This window comes from Rhodnius prolixus, unplaced genomic scaffold, assembly GCF_049639745.1.
Source record: "Rhodnius prolixus isolate KJV_2025 unplaced genomic scaffold, Rpr scaffold_10, whole genome shotgun sequence".
Taxonomy (NCBI): Eukaryota; Metazoa; Arthropoda; class Insecta; order Hemiptera; family Reduviidae; genus Rhodnius; species Rhodnius prolixus.
The window spans coordinates 3,320,841-3,340,830 of record NW_027411615.1 but is presented as its reverse complement, the minus strand read 5'-3'; the positions used below and the strand labels follow the sequence as shown (position 1 = coordinate 3,340,830).

Genomic DNA, 19,990 nt, shown 5'->3' with positions numbered 1-19,990 from the left:
CAGGCATCTATTATTCTCTGCTTTAGTTCATCCACAGATGCACTTCCGGCTTGATTCTGATGCACCTAGATTTAGAAATGCTTTTAGGTAAGCAGAAATAAGGAAAGAAAGAAAAAAGTTATGAATAATCACCTTGTTTTTCGAGTATCCCCAAAAGAAATAGTCCATAGGTGTCAAATCCGGTGAACGAGGTGACCATCGATTCGCCCCCGAGTCGATATAACACGCCCATCAAATTGCCTATCGAGAGATATCTCGATAAAGAGATTTCTTTACATGCCTGATGATGTAATGTATATCATCGACATCGAGGGGCAATTCTGCTATACTAAAAAATACTATTTAAATTTTTTTTACTAATTTTTCCCCCATTGGTATTTGATAAACTATCAAATAATGCAATAAAAATTGATATTGTAAAAATATCCAAAATAAACATGTTTTGAAAATTATATTTCCTGTTTCATACTTCTAGTGTAATGCAGAATCTAAAAAGCTAATGAAATATTTTCCTAAAGTAAAAGAAAGTAAAATCTAGATCATTGAATGAAAGTGAAAGAGCACCATTTTATGTACTGGATAGCTGTGCTTTTATTGGTGAGGGAGTGGCTTACGGTGTCATACGTCATCAGCCACAGCCCGCCTGCTTTACACATCCCGTTCGCCAATGAGATTAGCCAATCGTTTTTGGTAATTATTTCTAGGAAAAATACTATTTAAATTTTTTTTACTAATTTTTCCCCCATAGGTATTTGATAAACTATCAAATAATGCAATAAAAATTGATATTGTAAAAATATCTAAAATAAACATGTTTTGAAAATTATATTTCCGGTTTCATACTTCTAGTGTAATGCAGAATCTAAAAAGCTAATGAAATATTTTCCTAAAGTAAAAGAAAGTAAAATCTAGATCATTGAATGAAAGTGAAAGAGCACCATTTTATGTATTGGATAACTGTGCTTTTATTGGTGAGGGAGTGGCTTACGGTGTCATACGTCATCAGCTACAGCCCGCCTACTTTACACATCCCGTTTGCCAATGAGATTAGCCAATCGTTTTTGGTAATTATTTCTAGGAAAAATACTATTTAAATTTTTTTTACTAATTTTTCCCCCATAGGTATTTGATAAACTATCAAAAAATGCAATAAAAATTGATATTGTAAAAATATCCAAAATAAACATGTTTTGAAAATTATATTTCCTGTTTCATACTTCTAGTGTAATGCAGAATCTAAAAAGCTAATGAAATATTTTCCTAAAGTAAAAGAAAGTAAAATCTAGATCATTGAATGAAAGTGAAAGAGCACCATTTTATGTACTGGATAGCTGTGCTTTTATTGGTGAGGGAGTGGCTTACGGTGTCATACGTCATCAGCTACAGCCCGCCTACTTTACACATCCCGTTTGCCAATGAGATTAGCCAATCGTTTTTGGTAATTATTTCTAGGAAAAATACTATTTAAATTTTTTTTACTAATTTTTCCCCCATAGGTATTTGATAAACTATCAAATAATGCAATAAAAATTGATATTGTAAAAATATCCAAAATAAACATGTTTTGAAAATTATATTTCCTGTTTCATACTTCTAGTGTAATGCAGAATCTAAAAAGCTAATGAAATATTTTCCTAAAGTAAAAGAAAGTAAAATCTAGATCATTGAATGAAAGTGAAAGAGCACCATTTTATGTATTGGATAACTGTGCTTTTATTGGTGAGGGAGTGGCTTACGGTGTCATACGTCATCAGCTACAGCCCGCCTACTTTACACATCCCGTTTGCCAATGAGATTAGCAAATCGTTTTTAGTAATTATTTCTAGGAAAAATACTATTTAATTTTTTTTTACTAATTTTTCCCCCATAGGTATTTGATAAATTATCGAATAATGTAATAAAAATTGATATTGTAAAAATATCCAAAATAAACACGTTTTTTAAAGCAATACATATGTGTGTGGCAAAAGTATAAAGTTAATGTTACTCAAAGCGGAAGTATTGAGTTCTTCAATTACAAATAATAGAGTAAATATCAAGGCCTATCTAATAATGGATAATCTCCTTCATTAATTTAATCCCTGCACATTATTTTTTGCAACGTAAACCGAGGATTCAATTGTTATCCTCGCACAACATTCTATAAGACTGGACTGTGATAAAACCTGACCCATATCCAGTCGAATACTTGAAATAGAATTCTCAGCAAAGCAAAAATAAAATATTTACTGATAAAAAGTACGTTAGGCACAACAGCTTCATACAAGATTGTTCTGAGTTAGTTAGATCGTTATAATCAGCAAATTGTGCAGCAATTGGCTTTAAACTAAATACTAGGCTTTGATTGACAGTAGATTCAAGTCTAGCTAAGATCAATACAATTAGAATCAATTATTCAAGACTACTTTGGTAGCTGTATTATGCTAGTAACATTAGGTTATATAATTTACATTCAGTAACAACGCACTATAATGTAGTTTGACTATGAAAATGTTAAACAAAATTTACATAATTTACTAAACAAGAAACTCAATAGTTACATTTTTAACTAATTAAATTTTTTTTAAAGTAATTTGAAAAAAATTAGATTTTTGGTGTGAAAATTTACGTAAAATGATTGGTGCAAGTAACCCGCAAAAAATATAATATGAAAAAGCACTTCTAAGCAACCGACTTCCGATTTTGGCGTATTAGAAATTTAAATATTATGAACAAATATTGTTATATTATATTTTGTCATTGTGATAATGACATTGTGCATTGCTTTAAAACAATTGTTTTAAGGCACAATGGATTTTAAAAACAGTTACTTCCACTGAAGTATCTGAAGGAGTCTCTTAAATTTTTCAATAACAGATTTTATTTTTTAAAAAATTATTTTAAAACTTTTTGCATACAGGGTAACCATGGTTACATGCTCCACCCACTTTTTTTTAACGGCGGGAAATTTCGAAAAAATAAAAAACACGTATTTAATCATTTTTAGTCTAGTTTATTTCCAGTGATTGACCCATTTTTTTAAACCCTTGTATCTCGAGATACAGCATCCAACTTTTTTTTTTCAAATGGAACGTTATATTTTTCGTTGCATATTTTTATAGTATTTGAGCTCCTAAAAAAAAAACAAAAAAAATTTTTTTGAAATCGTTTAGGTTTTTCAAAAGTTATGGTAATTTAAAATATGAAAAATAAATTTCAGTTTATTGTCAAAATTAAGTTATTTTTTTTAAAGAATCTGTCCAAACTGGGCACTATTAACGGATAGGCAAGCCAAAACTCTGGGACTCCCACGCTTTGCTTGTAGCAGCACTTATGGTGGCGAAGTCAAGATCTAGGCAGGCTAGAGTTATTCGACGTTTCAGATCATCGACTGAAGCCACGGGATTAAGGTTACTGTACACTTTATTTTTTTAGATATCCCCACAAAAAAATAGTCCATTGGGGTTAAGTCCAGAGATCGAGGTGGCTATTGGATGGGACAATGAGTTCCCAAGCACTTTTCATGGAAACTTCTGTCCAGGTAACGTCGAACAACTCTCGCATTATGTGCCGGACAACCATCTTGCTGAAAATACATAACTAGCCGGTGTTGTAGAGAAACATCTTCTAGCAGAACTGGCAAAATCTCTCTTAAAAAAAAAAGTTAGATACCTTGCACCAGTTAAGTTCTCTCTGTAGAAGTGTGGGCCGATTAGTTGATTTCCTAAAACTCTACACCAAACGTTTGTAGAAAAAAACAATCTGAACGTCGAATAACTCTAGCCTGCCTAGATCTTGACTTTGCTACCATAACTACTGCTACAAGCAAAACGTGGGAGTCCAGAGTTTTGGCTTGCCTATCCGTTGATTGTGCCCAGTTTGAACAGATTCTTTAAAAAAAATAACGTAATTTTAACAAAAAACTGAAATTTGTTTTTCATATTTTAAATTACCATAACTTTTGAAAAACTTAACCGATTTCAAAAAATTTTTTTTTGTTGTTTTTAGGAGCTCAAATACTATAAAAATATGCAAAAAAAATATAACGTTCCATTTGAAAAACAAAAGTTGGATGCTGTATCTCGAGATACAGGGGTTTAAAAAAATGGGTCAATCACTGAAAATAAACTAGACTAAAAATGATTAAATACGTGTTTTTTATTTTTTCGAAATTTCCCGCCGCTAAAAAAAAAGTGGGTGGGGCATGTAACCATGGTTACCCTGTATATAATATAATCTTAACTATTTACAATGAATACAGAGGTGAAGGAGAAAGAAAATTCTGTGAAACATTTTCCCAGCCTTTATTAAATAAGGTTGGAAAAAAATCTCTTAGCGAGAAAATTCCACTTGTTGTTGGTAGCAAGCATGCTCATCATCCAGAGTAGAGGAGAAAACCCCATGAAAAAGGCAGCATTTTTAGAAACAAAATGGAAAAAGCAGAAAAGAACTTCCACCGCCAGTATTGACACAACAAACAAGAGCCACTTTGCCAGTATATTTACCAAACTATATTCAATTACATTCTGTAATGTATTATTATTTTAATAGTAACTTATCTACAAATATTTCATTTTGGGTGGGGGCACATTTGTATTGTTCATGTGATAATTGGGGTGGGGGAAATAATTGTTTCAGCAGTAGGTAGCATTTGTGGGTCGGCTTTTGTGGGATACAGATATTTTTTCGTCTAATAATGAATTTAATGCTTCATACTACTGTCAAAGTATTCCTTAAGTCCGTCATACTATTAAATTTCCAAGTTATGGCATTTTCAAACACTTCACGCCAAAATGTTTGCAAATTGTCTATTATTTTGATAAAAAGTGAAGGTAAAGTAATTTTCCAATCTTTTGAAGCGAGCTTTAAGTCCAAACTACCAAATTAGGTGACGTGAACGGAGGCGACTAGCAAACATACTTTACTGTAAATTTCTCATATTAACCATTAAATAAAATCCAAGACTTAGAGACCGGGGAATCGAACCCATTAAACCAACAATACATCTTAGCATTGCGGGTCTAGCCTATAACCGCCTAACATACTTTACTATAAATTTCTCATATTAACTATTAAATAAAATACAAGGCCTAAGACCGGGAATCGAACCCACTAAACCAACAATACATCTTAGCATTGCGGGTTTAGCCTATAACCGTCTAACTTACTTTACTATAAATTTCTCATATTAACTATTAAATAAAATACAAGGCCTAAGACCGGGAATCGAACTCAATAAACCAACAATACATCTTAGCTTTGCGGGTCTAGCCTATAACCGCCTAACATACTTTACTATAAATTTCTCATATTAACCACTAAATAAAATCCAAGGCCTCTAGACCAGGAAGCGAACCCACTAAACCAACAATACATCTTAGCTTTGCGGGTCTAGCCTATAACCGCCTAACATACTTTACTATAAATTTCTCATATTAACCATTAAATAAAATCCAAGGCCTCTAGACCAGGAAGCGAACCCACTAAACCAACAATACATCTTAGCTTTGTGGGTCTAGCCTATAACCGCTCGGCTACCGTTATTATTGTAACTGGGCACTAGAACTAGTTGCTATGCTTATGATTACAGAAGTGTATTTTATTTGAAAAAAAAGGATTTTATTTATTTTTTATTCATTCTGAGTTGGGACTTGCTGGAAGTAAGACAAGGATAAAACTGTTTGGAAAAACTTGTGTTACCTCTTGTTAACCTGCGAGTCTTCTCGTCTACGGCCTTGCCGTAATTGATGTTATTAAATAATTTATTAAAGAATTTATCCTGTGAAACAATTCTGATTAATGGTAAGATTGGCTATCGTTACTTTAGCTTATGTCAAATAGTTTATGGGTCATATCTCTCTGTGAGTGTATGTGCGTGAGTGTGTGTGTGTGTGTGTGTGTGTGTGTGCGTATAGAATCATTGCTCGAGTAAGCGAGAATTGGGAAGAGTCAGCGGCTGGCCTACATTATTATTATTTTTTTTTTTCATAATATTCCTTGGACATGTGGTTAGAATGACGGACGAGCACATCCCAAAAAAAGGTGACGGATGAGCACCTCCATGGAGTTAGGAGAGTTGGGAGGCCGAAGATGCGATGGACGGACGGTGTTGCTGGTGATGCGAGGATGGTATTGAACATCGCCAACTGGAGAGCGGAAGCACAGCACAGGACTGACTGGCCGGAAACTGGTTGAGGAGGCCAAGACTCAGCAATGAGTTGTGATGATGTTGATGATGATATTTCTAGTATTTTTCATATAAAGTCTAAACAATTACCCTTTTTAAGTTTAATTTTAAACAAATAAAAGATATAGTAACAAACATTGTAGGCCAGTAACGTATAATATCTTTTAAGTAAAACAGATATCTTTTTGTATGTAAGAATATTAAATAAAAGAATCATTTTATTATCTTATTTTTACGTACAAGATAAATCACAGTTTAATAATGAATTACGGTGTCACCTATTTTGTAGCCAATCATGTAAATTTTATGTAAATTAATTTAACTCCCTCATCTTGAATATATTTTAACCAAAAGGCACTTCTTCTCTCGCTGATTTCTCCCACCATATTTCTTTTTCTTTTTTCTTATTACAGAGGATGGTGGAAAATCGACCAAGATAGGCGGACGGGCGGGCGGACATATTCGTCCATTACAGGATCTCTAGTAAGAAAATATCTTCTACCAACCTATTATAATATCGACTTTAGAGGTGGAAGAAAAAAATAAAATAAGAAAAATGCTAAAGATAGTGAAGGAAAAATCTAGACTCTAATATGGAATGCAAATTTTCACTAAAAAAGGAAAAATTGTATAAATAAATTTTCTAAAAATTTATGAAAGATAGATGTGATGTTAGCAAATTGAATAGGTTATCTTTAGATTTTAGAGCAAGAACTAAGAATGTTCTTTCGATCCACCAATCATTCGTTTAGATTACTGATGTGAACTCGCGTGATTGTTTGTACACTGATGAATGGTATAGAGAAAGGGTCGGCAACCTGCGGCTCGAGAGCCGCATGCGGCTCTTTTATCCAAATTGTGTGGTTCTTCAGCCTGTCCAAAATAAATTGTATATTTCAATTTTATTGAAACGAATGAAAATTCCATTTATTAGAGGTATTTTTTCAAAAATAATTTTAAATGTGATAGGTTCGAAATTGAATAGAATTATACAATATCAAAATAAAGTACTTGATTTATATTGTAAGACTGCCGCCTTTTCATTCGTTATTATTTATTTGTTATTTACTTTGCAATATGTGAAACAATTAAATGTTATTGAGTATCATAAAATAATAATTTGCAAATACAAATGATCTACAGAGTTGTTTACACACTATCATCCTTGCGGCTCCTGGTAAGATTTATTAAAGGAAATATGGCTCTCTACTTGAAATAGGTTGCCGACCCCTGGTATAGTGTATAGAGCAGTGATTCTCAACCACTGTGCCGCGAAAGTCTTTGAAGTGTGCCGCCAAATTTTAGAAATGCTTACAATAAAAATTATATATAAAATGTAGAAGACGTTATGAGAGTAGCATTATCATTTACGATATAGAATAGAATAGAAAAGAAATTTATTATTCTGGGACAATTGTCCCCTAAGAATAAACACAGGTACAAATAGAGGCCTTAACAGTTTGGCCTGTGATTAAACAGAAAATAAATAAATAAATAAGTATTTACAAAAGTGAAAATAAAAATAACAGCAGAAATTAAGGTAATAAATTAAAACAATTAGAATTTCGGAGGAAGCTGAATAGAAAGAAGATAACTGAATATACGGGATTTAAAGATGGATAGGGTAGGAGCATGGCGGACAGATGATGGTAAGGAGTTCCAGAGAGAGGTAGCACGTATTAGGAAGGACTTGTCAAAGGATGAGGCACGGTGAGAGGGAATATAGAGATCGGAGGAACGAGATCTAGTATTGCGAAAATGGATCGAGTATTAGAACTTGAAGAGTTGGAAAATATAGGAAGGCCTTTGAGACTGGATGACTTGAAAAAAGGAAGAAGCCAAAAGATATTGGTGTCGATACGACAGGAAAAAGCCACTTCAACTCATCGTAGCAGTGCGAAATGCGAGAGTCTCTGGAAATGCTGAATACGACCAAATATACATGAAATGATCAAAAAACATCAAGCTCAAATTTCTCATTAATAGTATTCTTATTATTAACTTGTAATTAATACCTTAATAAACATATACTGTTGTTTTTTGCAGCACAATATTATTTTATTTTATATTGAAAATAAACATAAACTATTTAATACTCAGTGTATTATGGGGATAAGTAAAATACTTTTAAACTTATCTTATTGTTAGTGTACCGCCCCAAATTGTGAAATTGTTAAAAGGGTGCCGCCACGACAAACAAAAAGGTTGAGAATCACTGGTATAGACTAAGAATTTAGAATATTGTTTTCATTTTTGTTCAAAGTTGATCGCAGAATTTTGTAGAAAGAGGAAGAAAAATCTGTTTTATACTGGTAGAACCAGGAATGTGAGATAATACCCCTTGGAAAGATAATGTTAGCAAAGGGACGTACAGGATTTGTGCGGAAGGGATGGCGGTAGGTAGAGGAACGGGCCAAGCTCTCTCACATTGCTAATATAAAATGAAGATGTATTCATGAAGAGAGAATTCTAGGCTTGTCAGGCTCTCCGGTTGCCTGAACAACGTAAGCAAGGCCAGCCCACTCCCCTTAGACTCTCTTACTGGTGTAGAGAAGCTAATGAGCCTAGGCGTAACCTTCTGTTTAAGCTCTCCTTCTTCTATTATAAGCCTCACACTCTTTACTGCGCGCTCATGCTAAGGCTAGCTATCATGGTGGTAGAGGTCTCCTCTTGGCTTGAGGATGATGGTATGATCCCCTTAGAGTGGAGTGTAAAAGCAGTAGTTCTTGGAGTTGCACTATCTTTCCTAGTTGGCCCATTCTCCTCTAGTCTCTTCTGAAGAGTAATATCATTTACGTACTCTCCAAAATCTTAGTCCAAGAGTTAAGGTCTAAGTCCCGGGAGATATCCTACATGTGTTCAAAACTATCTAGGAGTTAGTTACCCATCTCTTCAATCTAGTTTCTCTTCTCCTATTTCCCGTCTATAAGGAAAATATTGCGATCGTGTGAAGTTTTCTTTCTTTTTTTAATTTCCACCAGTTATTTTTTAATTTCATAAATAACTTTTCGGAGAGGGGAAAAGCAATTAACTGGAACTGAGCAGCTGGATTCGAACCCGGGTTCTTCTTCGTGGGAAACCACGTGAATCAATGGGGCATCCAGTCCCCTAAACACTGGGCTAATTCGTTCCCTAATAGATCTATTTTTTTTTTTTTTTTGCTTATTACTTTTTTAATTATAACAAGAATATCGATTACGATTTAAGTTTAAACTTGACGCGATATTTGTCTATAGCAGAAAGGGCGCAGGTTTACCTGTAATGTATCATTTCTAGGAGATATATACGGATTTATGCCAGAGTAATATAAATCAAAATTCTTAAATTTGGACAAAAAACTGACCTTCTTTCTTAGGTTCAGTAAAAATGTGAACTCCAGTAATCTGTGTACAAGACTTACAATTCCCTTTGTTTTCAGAAGACTAGAAGATGCGTGTACAAGACAAAGTACTCCACCTGGAGCCTGGACCTGTACTAGTAACATGATGAAACTCCCAGACATCACAGAATGAAATTTCTCTCAGACTTGCGATAGACTCCCCTGGCTACGCACCAATTTTCGACTTACTCCACGAGACTGCATGCGTTATCCTTGTACATTTCTTTATCCTGCTGAAAATACTCTCCACTCTATAACTTATTCTCCCAATCTTCCCCTAAATAGCCTTCTACAACAATCAGTTCAGTTTTGCCTTCTTATAGCCGTAAACATTACTGACACAGCTGTAAAAAAATATTTATTCTCTACCACTAAAACAAGGTTTACTAAATAATTATTATTTTTAAAGTTTTTTCTACAGAACCTTTGTATAAGCGGGTATAGTTGGGAATGCGGATTTTCCAATTTTCCTTTTAAAGGAGTTCCGGTAGAGCTGTGACGTCACTCTTTTTTCCAAATTATAGTGAACTTGTGTAATACTAAAATCCATTTTATGTTTTTTTTTTTTTTTTTAAATACTAATTTACGAGAGAATTTGATTACGTAAATAGTGGCAGGAGAAAGTCGTGCAGGCGTTTTCCTTTTTCCTTTTTTTAATAAAGAAATAATTCCAACATCCTTTCAAGAAGAAGACGACAACGAAGAAGATGTGGTACACTTAAGTAAGAGTGGGGATAATGTAGCACAGGAAGTAGTAGCTACCTCACTCTGGTGCATTTCCTCACACCATTCTTGTCCCAGACTCCTCGTATTCATTCTACCCTTTGGTTATATCATCTCCTTAAGTATTCTCTATGTCCTTACAGTCCGAGGGTAAAGAGTGACATCATCCACTTTGCAAAGGTACGCCTGGCTATAGCACTCAGCCCCCTCCGCACACTTAAACATACACCAGTACAGACAAATACATCTACATCAGCTTGGCAAACTGAAGTCATGTCACTCAACAGGCCTCTTCCACTTCCAGCCTTTATATATCAACATCTTGACTCTACATCTTGCAACATAATATTCCTTTCCCATCTCATCACAGTTTCAATCACTCATTCTTGTTCTTGTGCGGGTATGCTCATTTTGAAAACACATCTCCTCCTTAAACACTTCACCTATTAAAGCATTTAACTTTTATTCCTTCCGGTTTCCGTTTTCGTCTTTCAAATTAACACAAAGGGTAGGCGCTAATTACCTCGGGAGTCGATGCGCCATTAAAACAAAATGATTATAATTATAATTAACACAAAATTAACAGAAATTTTTTCTTTCGTGAAAAGTATTTAAAAACACAACAGCGGGAAAAATCGAAACCTGTTTAGGCCTGTTTTTGGAAGTACCATTGTTAACTTAAAAATAAGTTTTACGAAAAGTCCAGGGTTAATACAGGGGAGTAATGTTACAATTTCAAAACTGATTAACTCGTTTTTAAATTGAATTGTTGAATTATAAGCCATCTTTTCCTTCTTATCTTCACCAGACTGTGAACCAACTGTTGAGGAAGAAACTCTAAGATCAAGGAACAAAAAAGTGATCGTCTGAAGGTGTCTTACTACTGGGCAAGACGAGTGAGAATTTCAAAGTATTAATTTAAGATTGATTAAGACGTTCGACGTACAGCATGGCGTTGCTTTTTTAAAAATATTAATTGCAGGAAAAGTCTTTTCAGATTAACAAAAGGGTGATATTGGACATTTGGAATATAACATCTGAGGTTTATTGGCGCCCGGAGCTTTTTTCAGTACACTGCCAGGCACTCAGGACAGTTTGCTCTCGTTTCAGACAACACTGTCCATCACCGGACAGTCAGCTGTAAGAAGCTCCTTAGGAAGAGAAAATCTAAGGGCCAGCAGCTGGCTTCAAACCTACGGGACCTCCGTGTGGGAATCCAACACGCTAACCGCATAACTAATCCCTTCCTTATCATGTAACTTTGACACGATTTAATTAATTTCAAAGAATACCACTTTGATTTAATTTAGAATTCATAAATACTGATTCTCAATCTAGTAAAATTATTCTAGACTGAAGAGGCGGGAATTATTATAGTGGGTTAGTAAGCAGGAGATCCCTAGATCGAATCCATCCAGCTTATAACAATTTTTTTAATTGCCAGAAAAAGAAAAAAAATGTTAGAAAAGTATGAGCTTCCGCTTCCGTCCACGACATCTAGTTGGACGTTAAGCCTCGCCTGAAAAAAAAGGCAATTACTTTACTTTTCTTTCTGGTCTTGTGGTGAACAAAACTATCTAGACAGTTTTAATTTCCCTTTTCAGATAGTAGATTACTTTTTCCTTTGGTGATAGGAGACCCACGTAAATGTAGGATCTACAGTAACAGTCGGGGAAATTTAGTACCAACAACGATGCTGCCATAGATAATGAGATTTTAGACATTATTATCCACAAAATGTGGATCATTGTGTATTAGAAAGGTAAAGACAGATTTAGGAATTGTATAGCTTGGACGGTGAGCGCATGCGTGTTTTAGATGTGCAAAATGAGATGTGGTTTATGTATATTATAACGGATAGGTACTCTGGACCACATACAGGATGTCGTGGTACAATAGATTTAGTGTGGTCGCAGATAGTAGGTGGATTGAGTGAACAGTTCGGACAGTAGTGTCAGGAATGGTATATACGGAGCCATTGTATATTGGTAAGGCTTCCCAATGATGCTGCCCACCCCATTGTTTGTCGGTGATCATCCGTACGTACAGAATCCTCATCCGTACTCAGACAAACCTCTCTCAGTAAGTAGGAACAGGTACCAGACTAAACCAATCCTATACCGTTTCCATCTCACACAAGTGTTTGGCCAATAGAAATTCAACTATTAATTCCCATGCACCAAACAATGCTCAGGACCTTCTCCCTTTCATAAGGTTCATTCTTTTGTTTACCTAAATGTATAGGGTACCATTTAAATGATCATACCTTGGAACCCTTTCCAATACTGTGTAGCGTTCATTTTATAGATCATTTATTCAAATATTTTTACAGCTTTTTGGAACGCAAACTCTTAAAACTTTCATCGGTCTAACTAAGAAACGAGTCTAACTTAAGAATCTGCCTCAAAAACCTCGAAACCCAGCCTAAGATGGCTAAAATTCTTACATTTACACCTACTATCACTAACACAATATATACACCAACTAGTGAACCCACAGGCGAACTATTTTGTCTGGTTGTCTCTGTGTTAATATATTTACAATTTTTCAACAGCCCACTTTTACATAGGATGTACGTATCCCTTGAAATCGGGTGCTCGGTGAGGGGTCCGTGAACCCTAGTTTAAGAACCTTTGAACCTAAGTTACTAAGAAAACTCAGGCAAGAAAACGGTATCATTAGTTTAAAGCGATTTTACAGACCCACTGTACCTTATTCATGCTTCTGTTAACCCTCGGTGTATCCAAACATAAGAAACATGAACACATAATGGCTGAAACCTTCAACAATCTTTTGCTACTTACTAAGATATAATCTCTACTTTTTCATATGGTTCTTTAAATCCAACTACCCAATTGAAGAGCTTGGTGCAAAAAGGAGTTATCTACATTTTTTTTCAGAAAATGTGTTTAGTGGCGCCCCCTATTGTATGTTCAATTCTACATCTTTTGGTGCATAAACGAGTCTTTATGCAGACTCGTTTATTATTACTTATTCTCTAACCTAGGTTAGATTTGGAGCAAAAATGAGTTTTCTACTGCAGATAACTTTCTTTTGCTCCAAACAGAAAAGATGACGCCATCAATCGAACAAAAATTTTTTTATTAGGTTTGACAGGCATAATAATAAATCTAACATTCGCTTCGACAAGACACAAAATGCCACTTAAAAGCTCAAAAACAAGAAATCTGTTGACTAAAGTACTTAATATGTACTCAAGTTTTACTGAAAATTATGATTTTGGTGCAAAAAAGAATTAGCTGCAAAATAACTTTTGCTTATAGCAAGCTTAAAAAATGCCCTAGAAAGTTCAAATTGAGCCCCAAATGACCCTATCACATTATATTAACTAATCCTTACAGCAGACACAACATAAGGAATACATCTTAAAGCATATTTAGTTTTTTGTACCTACTAAAAATTTTAAAAAACTGTAGATAACTCCTTTTTGCACCAAGCTCTTCAATTAGGTATCTTTGAAACACTTACTACACCAATAATAATTTGTCTATCAAATAAAAAGTAGCTACAAGTGGGATTCAAACTGAGGATTTCCCACTTACAAGTCCACCTTCATAACCCTACACTAAAAACTGCCTCTATTACTATACATATACATAAAATAATTTTAATTTAAGGAGGGTAAATGCCTGAGGAGTTCAGATATGGTTCCAACGCTAGGGCAGTTAGAGACCATACGGGCCAATTCAGAAAGCCCTAACTGCACATTCCACACAGTGCCGTACAACTTTTATACGTTCAAGTTATAATATAACATAGTGAAACCATACTTAATATAGTATTATACAAGTTATAAAGTCAACTACTGATGAAAGTATACAATGCTTGCCAAAACGTTCGCCAAAATTAGGTTATATGCAATTTTTCTTTGTAAATAGTTTCTATTTACTAAAAAAACTAACAAAGCCGTAAGCCTAAATATTAAGCCTCATTTACATGATGCCATTTTCTTGTACATACAAGAGCAATAATTGTTTGCAATAATTTAAGAGCAATCTTTCAACTTAAAAGAATTGTATGCAACTGTTTACACGCGGATATTAATTTAAAATTGAATGCAATTGTTGACAAGAAATAATTGCAAAACTGACTTTTGTTTACATCTGTGCAATTGTGTTTAGGAGATTATTGCTTTCAAGTGATCTAAACTTGTCTAAACACAGAATTGTACATGTCTGTACTCATATTTAATGACACGTTGTTTCCAGTATTGCACGTATTTGCGTTGGTAAATTTATCAATTCCAGTGTTGAACGTTTTAGTAAAAAGAGGTGTTTATTAAATATGAGTCAAAACGTGTTAAAATTCTGATTTAATATAGTTCATTGAGATTTAACGCAATCATGAATGTTTTTGAGACACTGAAAATGTAAATTACCTTGAATCGTGATGCACGTAATTTAAACAATGCATTTAAACAAGAATTTGGAGTTCCAGATTTCGGATCAAAGGAAACCATAAATAAAATAAAAAATGTTCAATGGGTATCAGTTTAAGTCCACTCTAAATAATTGTAACAGTATACCTAAAGAATCTCCAGTCGCCAAATATTTTAATGCTATTTCTAGTTTGGTTCGAGCAGGAATAGCATTTCGTATTGCAATATTTTGCCTTTGTATAGAAGAACCCACTTTATGTAACTAATAATAAAACTGGGTTCGAAACATGTTCTTAAAGTCATCCTCATATTTTCTGTTTGTAACTTCACATAAAGACTACTAGATGCTTCGAGAACTACTCTTCTTCTTTATCCATTTTTTGACTCCAACACCTTTGTTTATGATGTTTTCTTAATATTTCTTGTCTCAGAAGTACAGAAACGATGAACACACCCTCACTCATTGCACTCATGATTGCAAATGAAACAGTGAATCCAATTGAATACAAAAACTGCATAATTAACCACCTTCATTTAGGATACCCCGGAAATGTCAACAAAATTAGGAGAACATTTTTTCGAAACTTCGTCCTACAAATTAAATCAAATTTCTGAAAAATTTAAATAAACAAAATTTACTCACAGATTATAGTGAACCTCGGCCATATTAGGTCTTAATTTGAGCGCCATTTTAAAAGCTTGTTCTGCCTCTTCGACGCGACCCTGTGAACTCAAAACTGATCCCAAATTTCCGTAGGCTGTAACAAGAAAAACAAAAATTAATAAAGACTAATATAATTAATTCAATTTCTCTAAATATATTCAAGATTATTGCTTAAAGAAAAAGAAAAACGTAAATATAATAACTTCTTGGCTTACGAGATACGTAAAAAATATACTATGTTTTAAATTTACCCTTATAATTGACGAAATTTAATTGATTATAGCAGTTTTTTTACGGCACTAAAAAATAATAAATTGAAGCTTCTTGTTCTTAGTTTACGATGGAGAAAAGTACCAAGAAACATAATTTAAAATGATCAAAATACAGCTCAATGTCTTCCTAAAAAAATTTATTGTGAGGCATGGTTCATTTTTTTGGTGTCTTGTCCATTAAATCCGAAAATGAGAAAGTTTATTGGCCAATTTCAGTCAGAATTTTTTGCTAAGCTAAAACGATCTATGGGGCCAAGGACTTCTTCAAAGCTTAAACTTATTATTATTAATAAAGGTAACAACAAGACCAATTTTTGAAAATGCCGTTTTCGCTCATTTTCAGCAACTTTTTCCTCGAAATGTAGAAGATCTATGTTGTTGCAAAAAAAAAAAAAGAAATTACAGTTTTAAAGGAGGAGTTTCACTATATATTTTAAAGAAAATTTTGGAATTTTATCTCTTATAGAAAAGGAGAAAAAAATTGTCAAAGTTGGGTGTTTTTCAACGATACGCTTTTTCGTGAAGTTTTTGACGATCAACCCTTATACAAGTGTCCTACCGGGCAGTTTTAATTATAATTTGATTAACATTTTCAACATTAAAGGTAAATATACCATACTGACTGTTTTTGCCTTTTTTTTGGGCATTGGCTTTCGCCATACAGCCAGCATCGTCTAGGTGCTTATCACTAGAATATCACTCACTCTCCATTCTTACTTATAAATACATTCGCTTCACACATTCATCCCTCTACTATATACAACTATTTACATACAAACTAATGGATGGATCAGTACTCTATATTCCTGCTATCCTTATAGCTTAACCTAAATTAAAATCACCGTAATCCTTCTCTAATCATTTTCTTCCATTCATTCCAATCGGCTATAACTTTTAAATACATTCCTATTTTACTGTTTAAGTACTCCTAAAAAGTTTGGCAATAAAAACAAAAATTAATAAAAATAAATATTGCTTAAATTAGCAACAATCATTCATCCATTTGGATTTAATGAGTCACCAAAAATAAAGAACTATACTTTACGACATACGAGGGTCGTTTGAAAAGTCCGTGCAAAATCAGAGAGATAGCACCACTGGCGCGTATCGAGGTTATATTTAGTTAGTAGCATCTCTTGGAAGAACACACACCAAGTTTCAGCCAGATCGGTCAATTTCTTTGTGTTTGGCATTCGTTTGAATCGAGGAAGTCGAGTGATTTTCAAAATATGGACGAAAAAGAATTTCGTGTGTTGATTAAACACTACTTTATAAAGGGCAAAACGCCTCAAGAGACTAAATAGAAGCTTGATAAACATTATGGTGACTCTGCACCTTTGATTAGAACAGTTTATAAGTGGTTTCAAAATTTTCGGAGTGGCCATATGGGCACAAGTGACGCTGAACGTTCTGGACGGCTTGACCAAAAACGAAATCGTATGAAGTGTTGCAAGGACGGTTTGCAGCTGTTCCAGAAGAATCCCCAGGACTTTAAGCGTCGTTTCGTCACTGTGGATGAAACATGGATACATCACTACACTACTGAGACCAAAGAACAATCTAAACAATCGGTTACCAAGGGGGAATCTGCGCTAAAAAAGGCGAAGACCGTTCCTTCGGCCGGAAAGATTATGGCGACTGTCTTTTGGGATTCGCAAGGAATAATTCTCATCGACTAGCTGGAAAAGGGTAAAACTATTACAGGTGTATATTATTCATCGTTATTGGACCGTTTAAAAACCGAGCTGCATGAAAAACGCCCACGATTGGCCCACAAAAAAGTCCTTTTCCATCACGACAACGCACCAGCTCACACCTCAGCAGTTGTGATCGCAAAATTAATGGAAATAGGGTTCCAACTCGTTTCACATCCCCCCCTATTCACCAGACTTGGCTCCCTCGGACTACTATTTGTTCCCCAATATGAAGAAATGGCTGGCGGGAAAAAGATTTTATTCAAACGAGGAGGTGATTGCAGAAACGAATGGCTATTTTTCAGACTTGGACAAATCCTATTATTCGGAAGGGATCAACAAACTAGAGCAGCGTTGGACGAAGTGTATAAGCCTAAAAGGAGACTATGTTAAAAATAAAAAAGGTTTACCCCAAAAAATTAAGTAGTTTTTATTTCTGCACGGACTTTTCAAACGACCCTCGTAGTTTAATTAAAGTGTATCTGAACTGTCTCGATAGAAGACCACCAACCTATAAGGTTAACAATGCAAAACAAATTATAATTGATAATAAGCATAAGCTCTGAATATGACGTAGTCCCCAAATCGAAAGCTTGACCAAAAATGAATCAGTACCACGGAGGTATACACTATTTTAAATTTTTTACTGGAGAGCAAATGAAAGAGTTTTTTCGTGGTTTTTTCCTTACTTATAAGCCCATAAGGGAGTTATTTTGCTTAAATCTTTGGTGGATAATAAGTAACATAGAAGCACGTTAACAGACGTTTAATAAAAATAATAATTTTGTATTAGAAACATTGAAAAAAGTAATTTGGAAAAAATGGATTTAGTATTGTACTCCTTCAAGGTACTAAAATAATCACGACTGAAATTGGCAAAATTCTTTCTTTCCTAAAAAAAATATGTAAAAATTAGATAGTAATCAATAATAAATGATTACTTACTTAATTTTTGATGGTTTAAACAAAGTTTATTGTAAGACGCCAAAGATGTAAGGTGAAAAGAAGCTGTTACATTATATTTTTTGCATAGCTAAAATTAAGTCATAAATCCAAACCCTATTTTGGGTCCTGGAAGACCATTGAGTGCTAAGCCGAGACTTGGCGCTCAATGTGGTATCTGAAGACAAAATGTTTGGTTGGTGACAACCCCAATATCATCATCCACCTCTTGTTCATAATTGAGTAATATTAGTGCATGAACGTCATTTTTAGATCATTTAATGGGTACAAGATGTTTCGCACAGGCAGACCAAAGTTCACATTATGGAGATTCAACAAAGAAAAACACAAATACATACTCAAAATGGAAAGCAAAACAACAAAAACTGAATTAGCAAAAGGTCCATTAAATGGTAATGCATTGTGGGCGGAGAAATGAGATATGTATACATGTATATGTAAAGAGTTTTTAATAGAGTTGAGTTTAAAGTCCATGAGATGAAACGGATGCTGCACAGCTACATTTCAGCACAAGCTTTGTGGTAGGGGGGGAAACTTAATTTTCATACTGACTAGTATAGCTCCCCAAAGCTCTACCACTACGGACCCCGCCAGTTTTAGAGCTTTATAGCTTACTAACACCAACACTATGATATTACTCATAGAATGTTATTTACTACTACTAACTTGTATTACAAACTACTACTGAAACAAACACTATGGTGGGGGTGGAGGGGGCAGGAATTTAAGATATTAAATTAGGCTGGGATGAATTAGTTTCTGAATTTTCAAATTATAGTACACAGCCATGGAATAATTAGCCCGTAGGCCATGGACTTTGTGCTTAATTGTTTATTAAAATATGCAAACGATGGTTTTCTCTGGCTGAAGATCTTTCTTTAAGGTTTGTTTCTTAAAGACAAAAAAGTAAGAAAACTGTTCGTTAATAGTTATTCTTGATGAGAAATTATTTAGCACAAATTACTACAAAAGTGCTTAAATTGTAAACTTCTACTCCTTTAAATGTGATGTCTTTTATCGTACGAAAGAGAACAATATTTTATGAAAGTATAGCTAGCTCTTAGGAGCAAATGGTTGTACAAATAATTATGAGCAAGTAAGAGATATACTTAACTGTTTACAATCTTACTGGACAAATTACAATGCTAGAAAAAAATTTGGTATCGTTTTTCAGCTAGCTGAAAGTAGTTTGATTAGAACTGATTGTAAAGCCAAAAATTAATGACATCTGAAGCATCTATTTTGGTTCCCATAACATCTCAGTGTTTGTACACAGTTAGAATTGGCTGTGGGTTCACTAAACCCAAGCAGTTTAACTAACTATGAAGGACCTGTGTGCATTGGGTAAATGTTAAGGGTATCACTGTAAATGTTAGCGTGGTAAGCTAGAATTGGCTGTGGGTTCACTAAACCCATGCAGTTATACACAGTAACTACCTATAAAGGACCTGTGTGCATTGGGTAAATGTTAAAGGTATCACTGTAAATGTTAACGAGGTAAGTTAAAATTTGCTGAGGGTTCACTAAACCCAAGGACTGTAGACATTAACTACTCGTACCAATGAAGACTCTTGAGTATTTCCTTTCTTTCCTTGATCGTAGTACTGAACCTTTCAAAGTCTAATCCTCACGACGAAATACAGTAAACACTTATGCACTCCAATAAGTCAAACATTACACTCTGTAGAGCCAACAAATCAATGTATCATTCAACGACAATCGAGATGACA

General features: G+C 34.2%; 1 protein-coding gene across 2 annotated transcripts in view; it reads right to left on the bottom strand.

Annotated features, from left to right (window-relative positions):
• Tmtc2 (Transmembrane O-mannosyltransferase targeting cadherins 2) overlaps nucleotides 1-19,990 on the bottom strand; it is a 549,780-nt gene that overhangs the window by 173,545 nt on the left and 356,245 nt on the right. For both annotated transcript variants that reach the window (XM_074133413.1, XM_074133412.1), the window contains one exon: nucleotides 15,311-15,425. In XM_074133413.1, coding sequence (XP_073989514.1) covers nucleotides 15,311-15,425 — 115 coding nt within the window. The remainder of the gene's footprint in view (nucleotides 1-15,310; nucleotides 15,426-19,990) is intronic.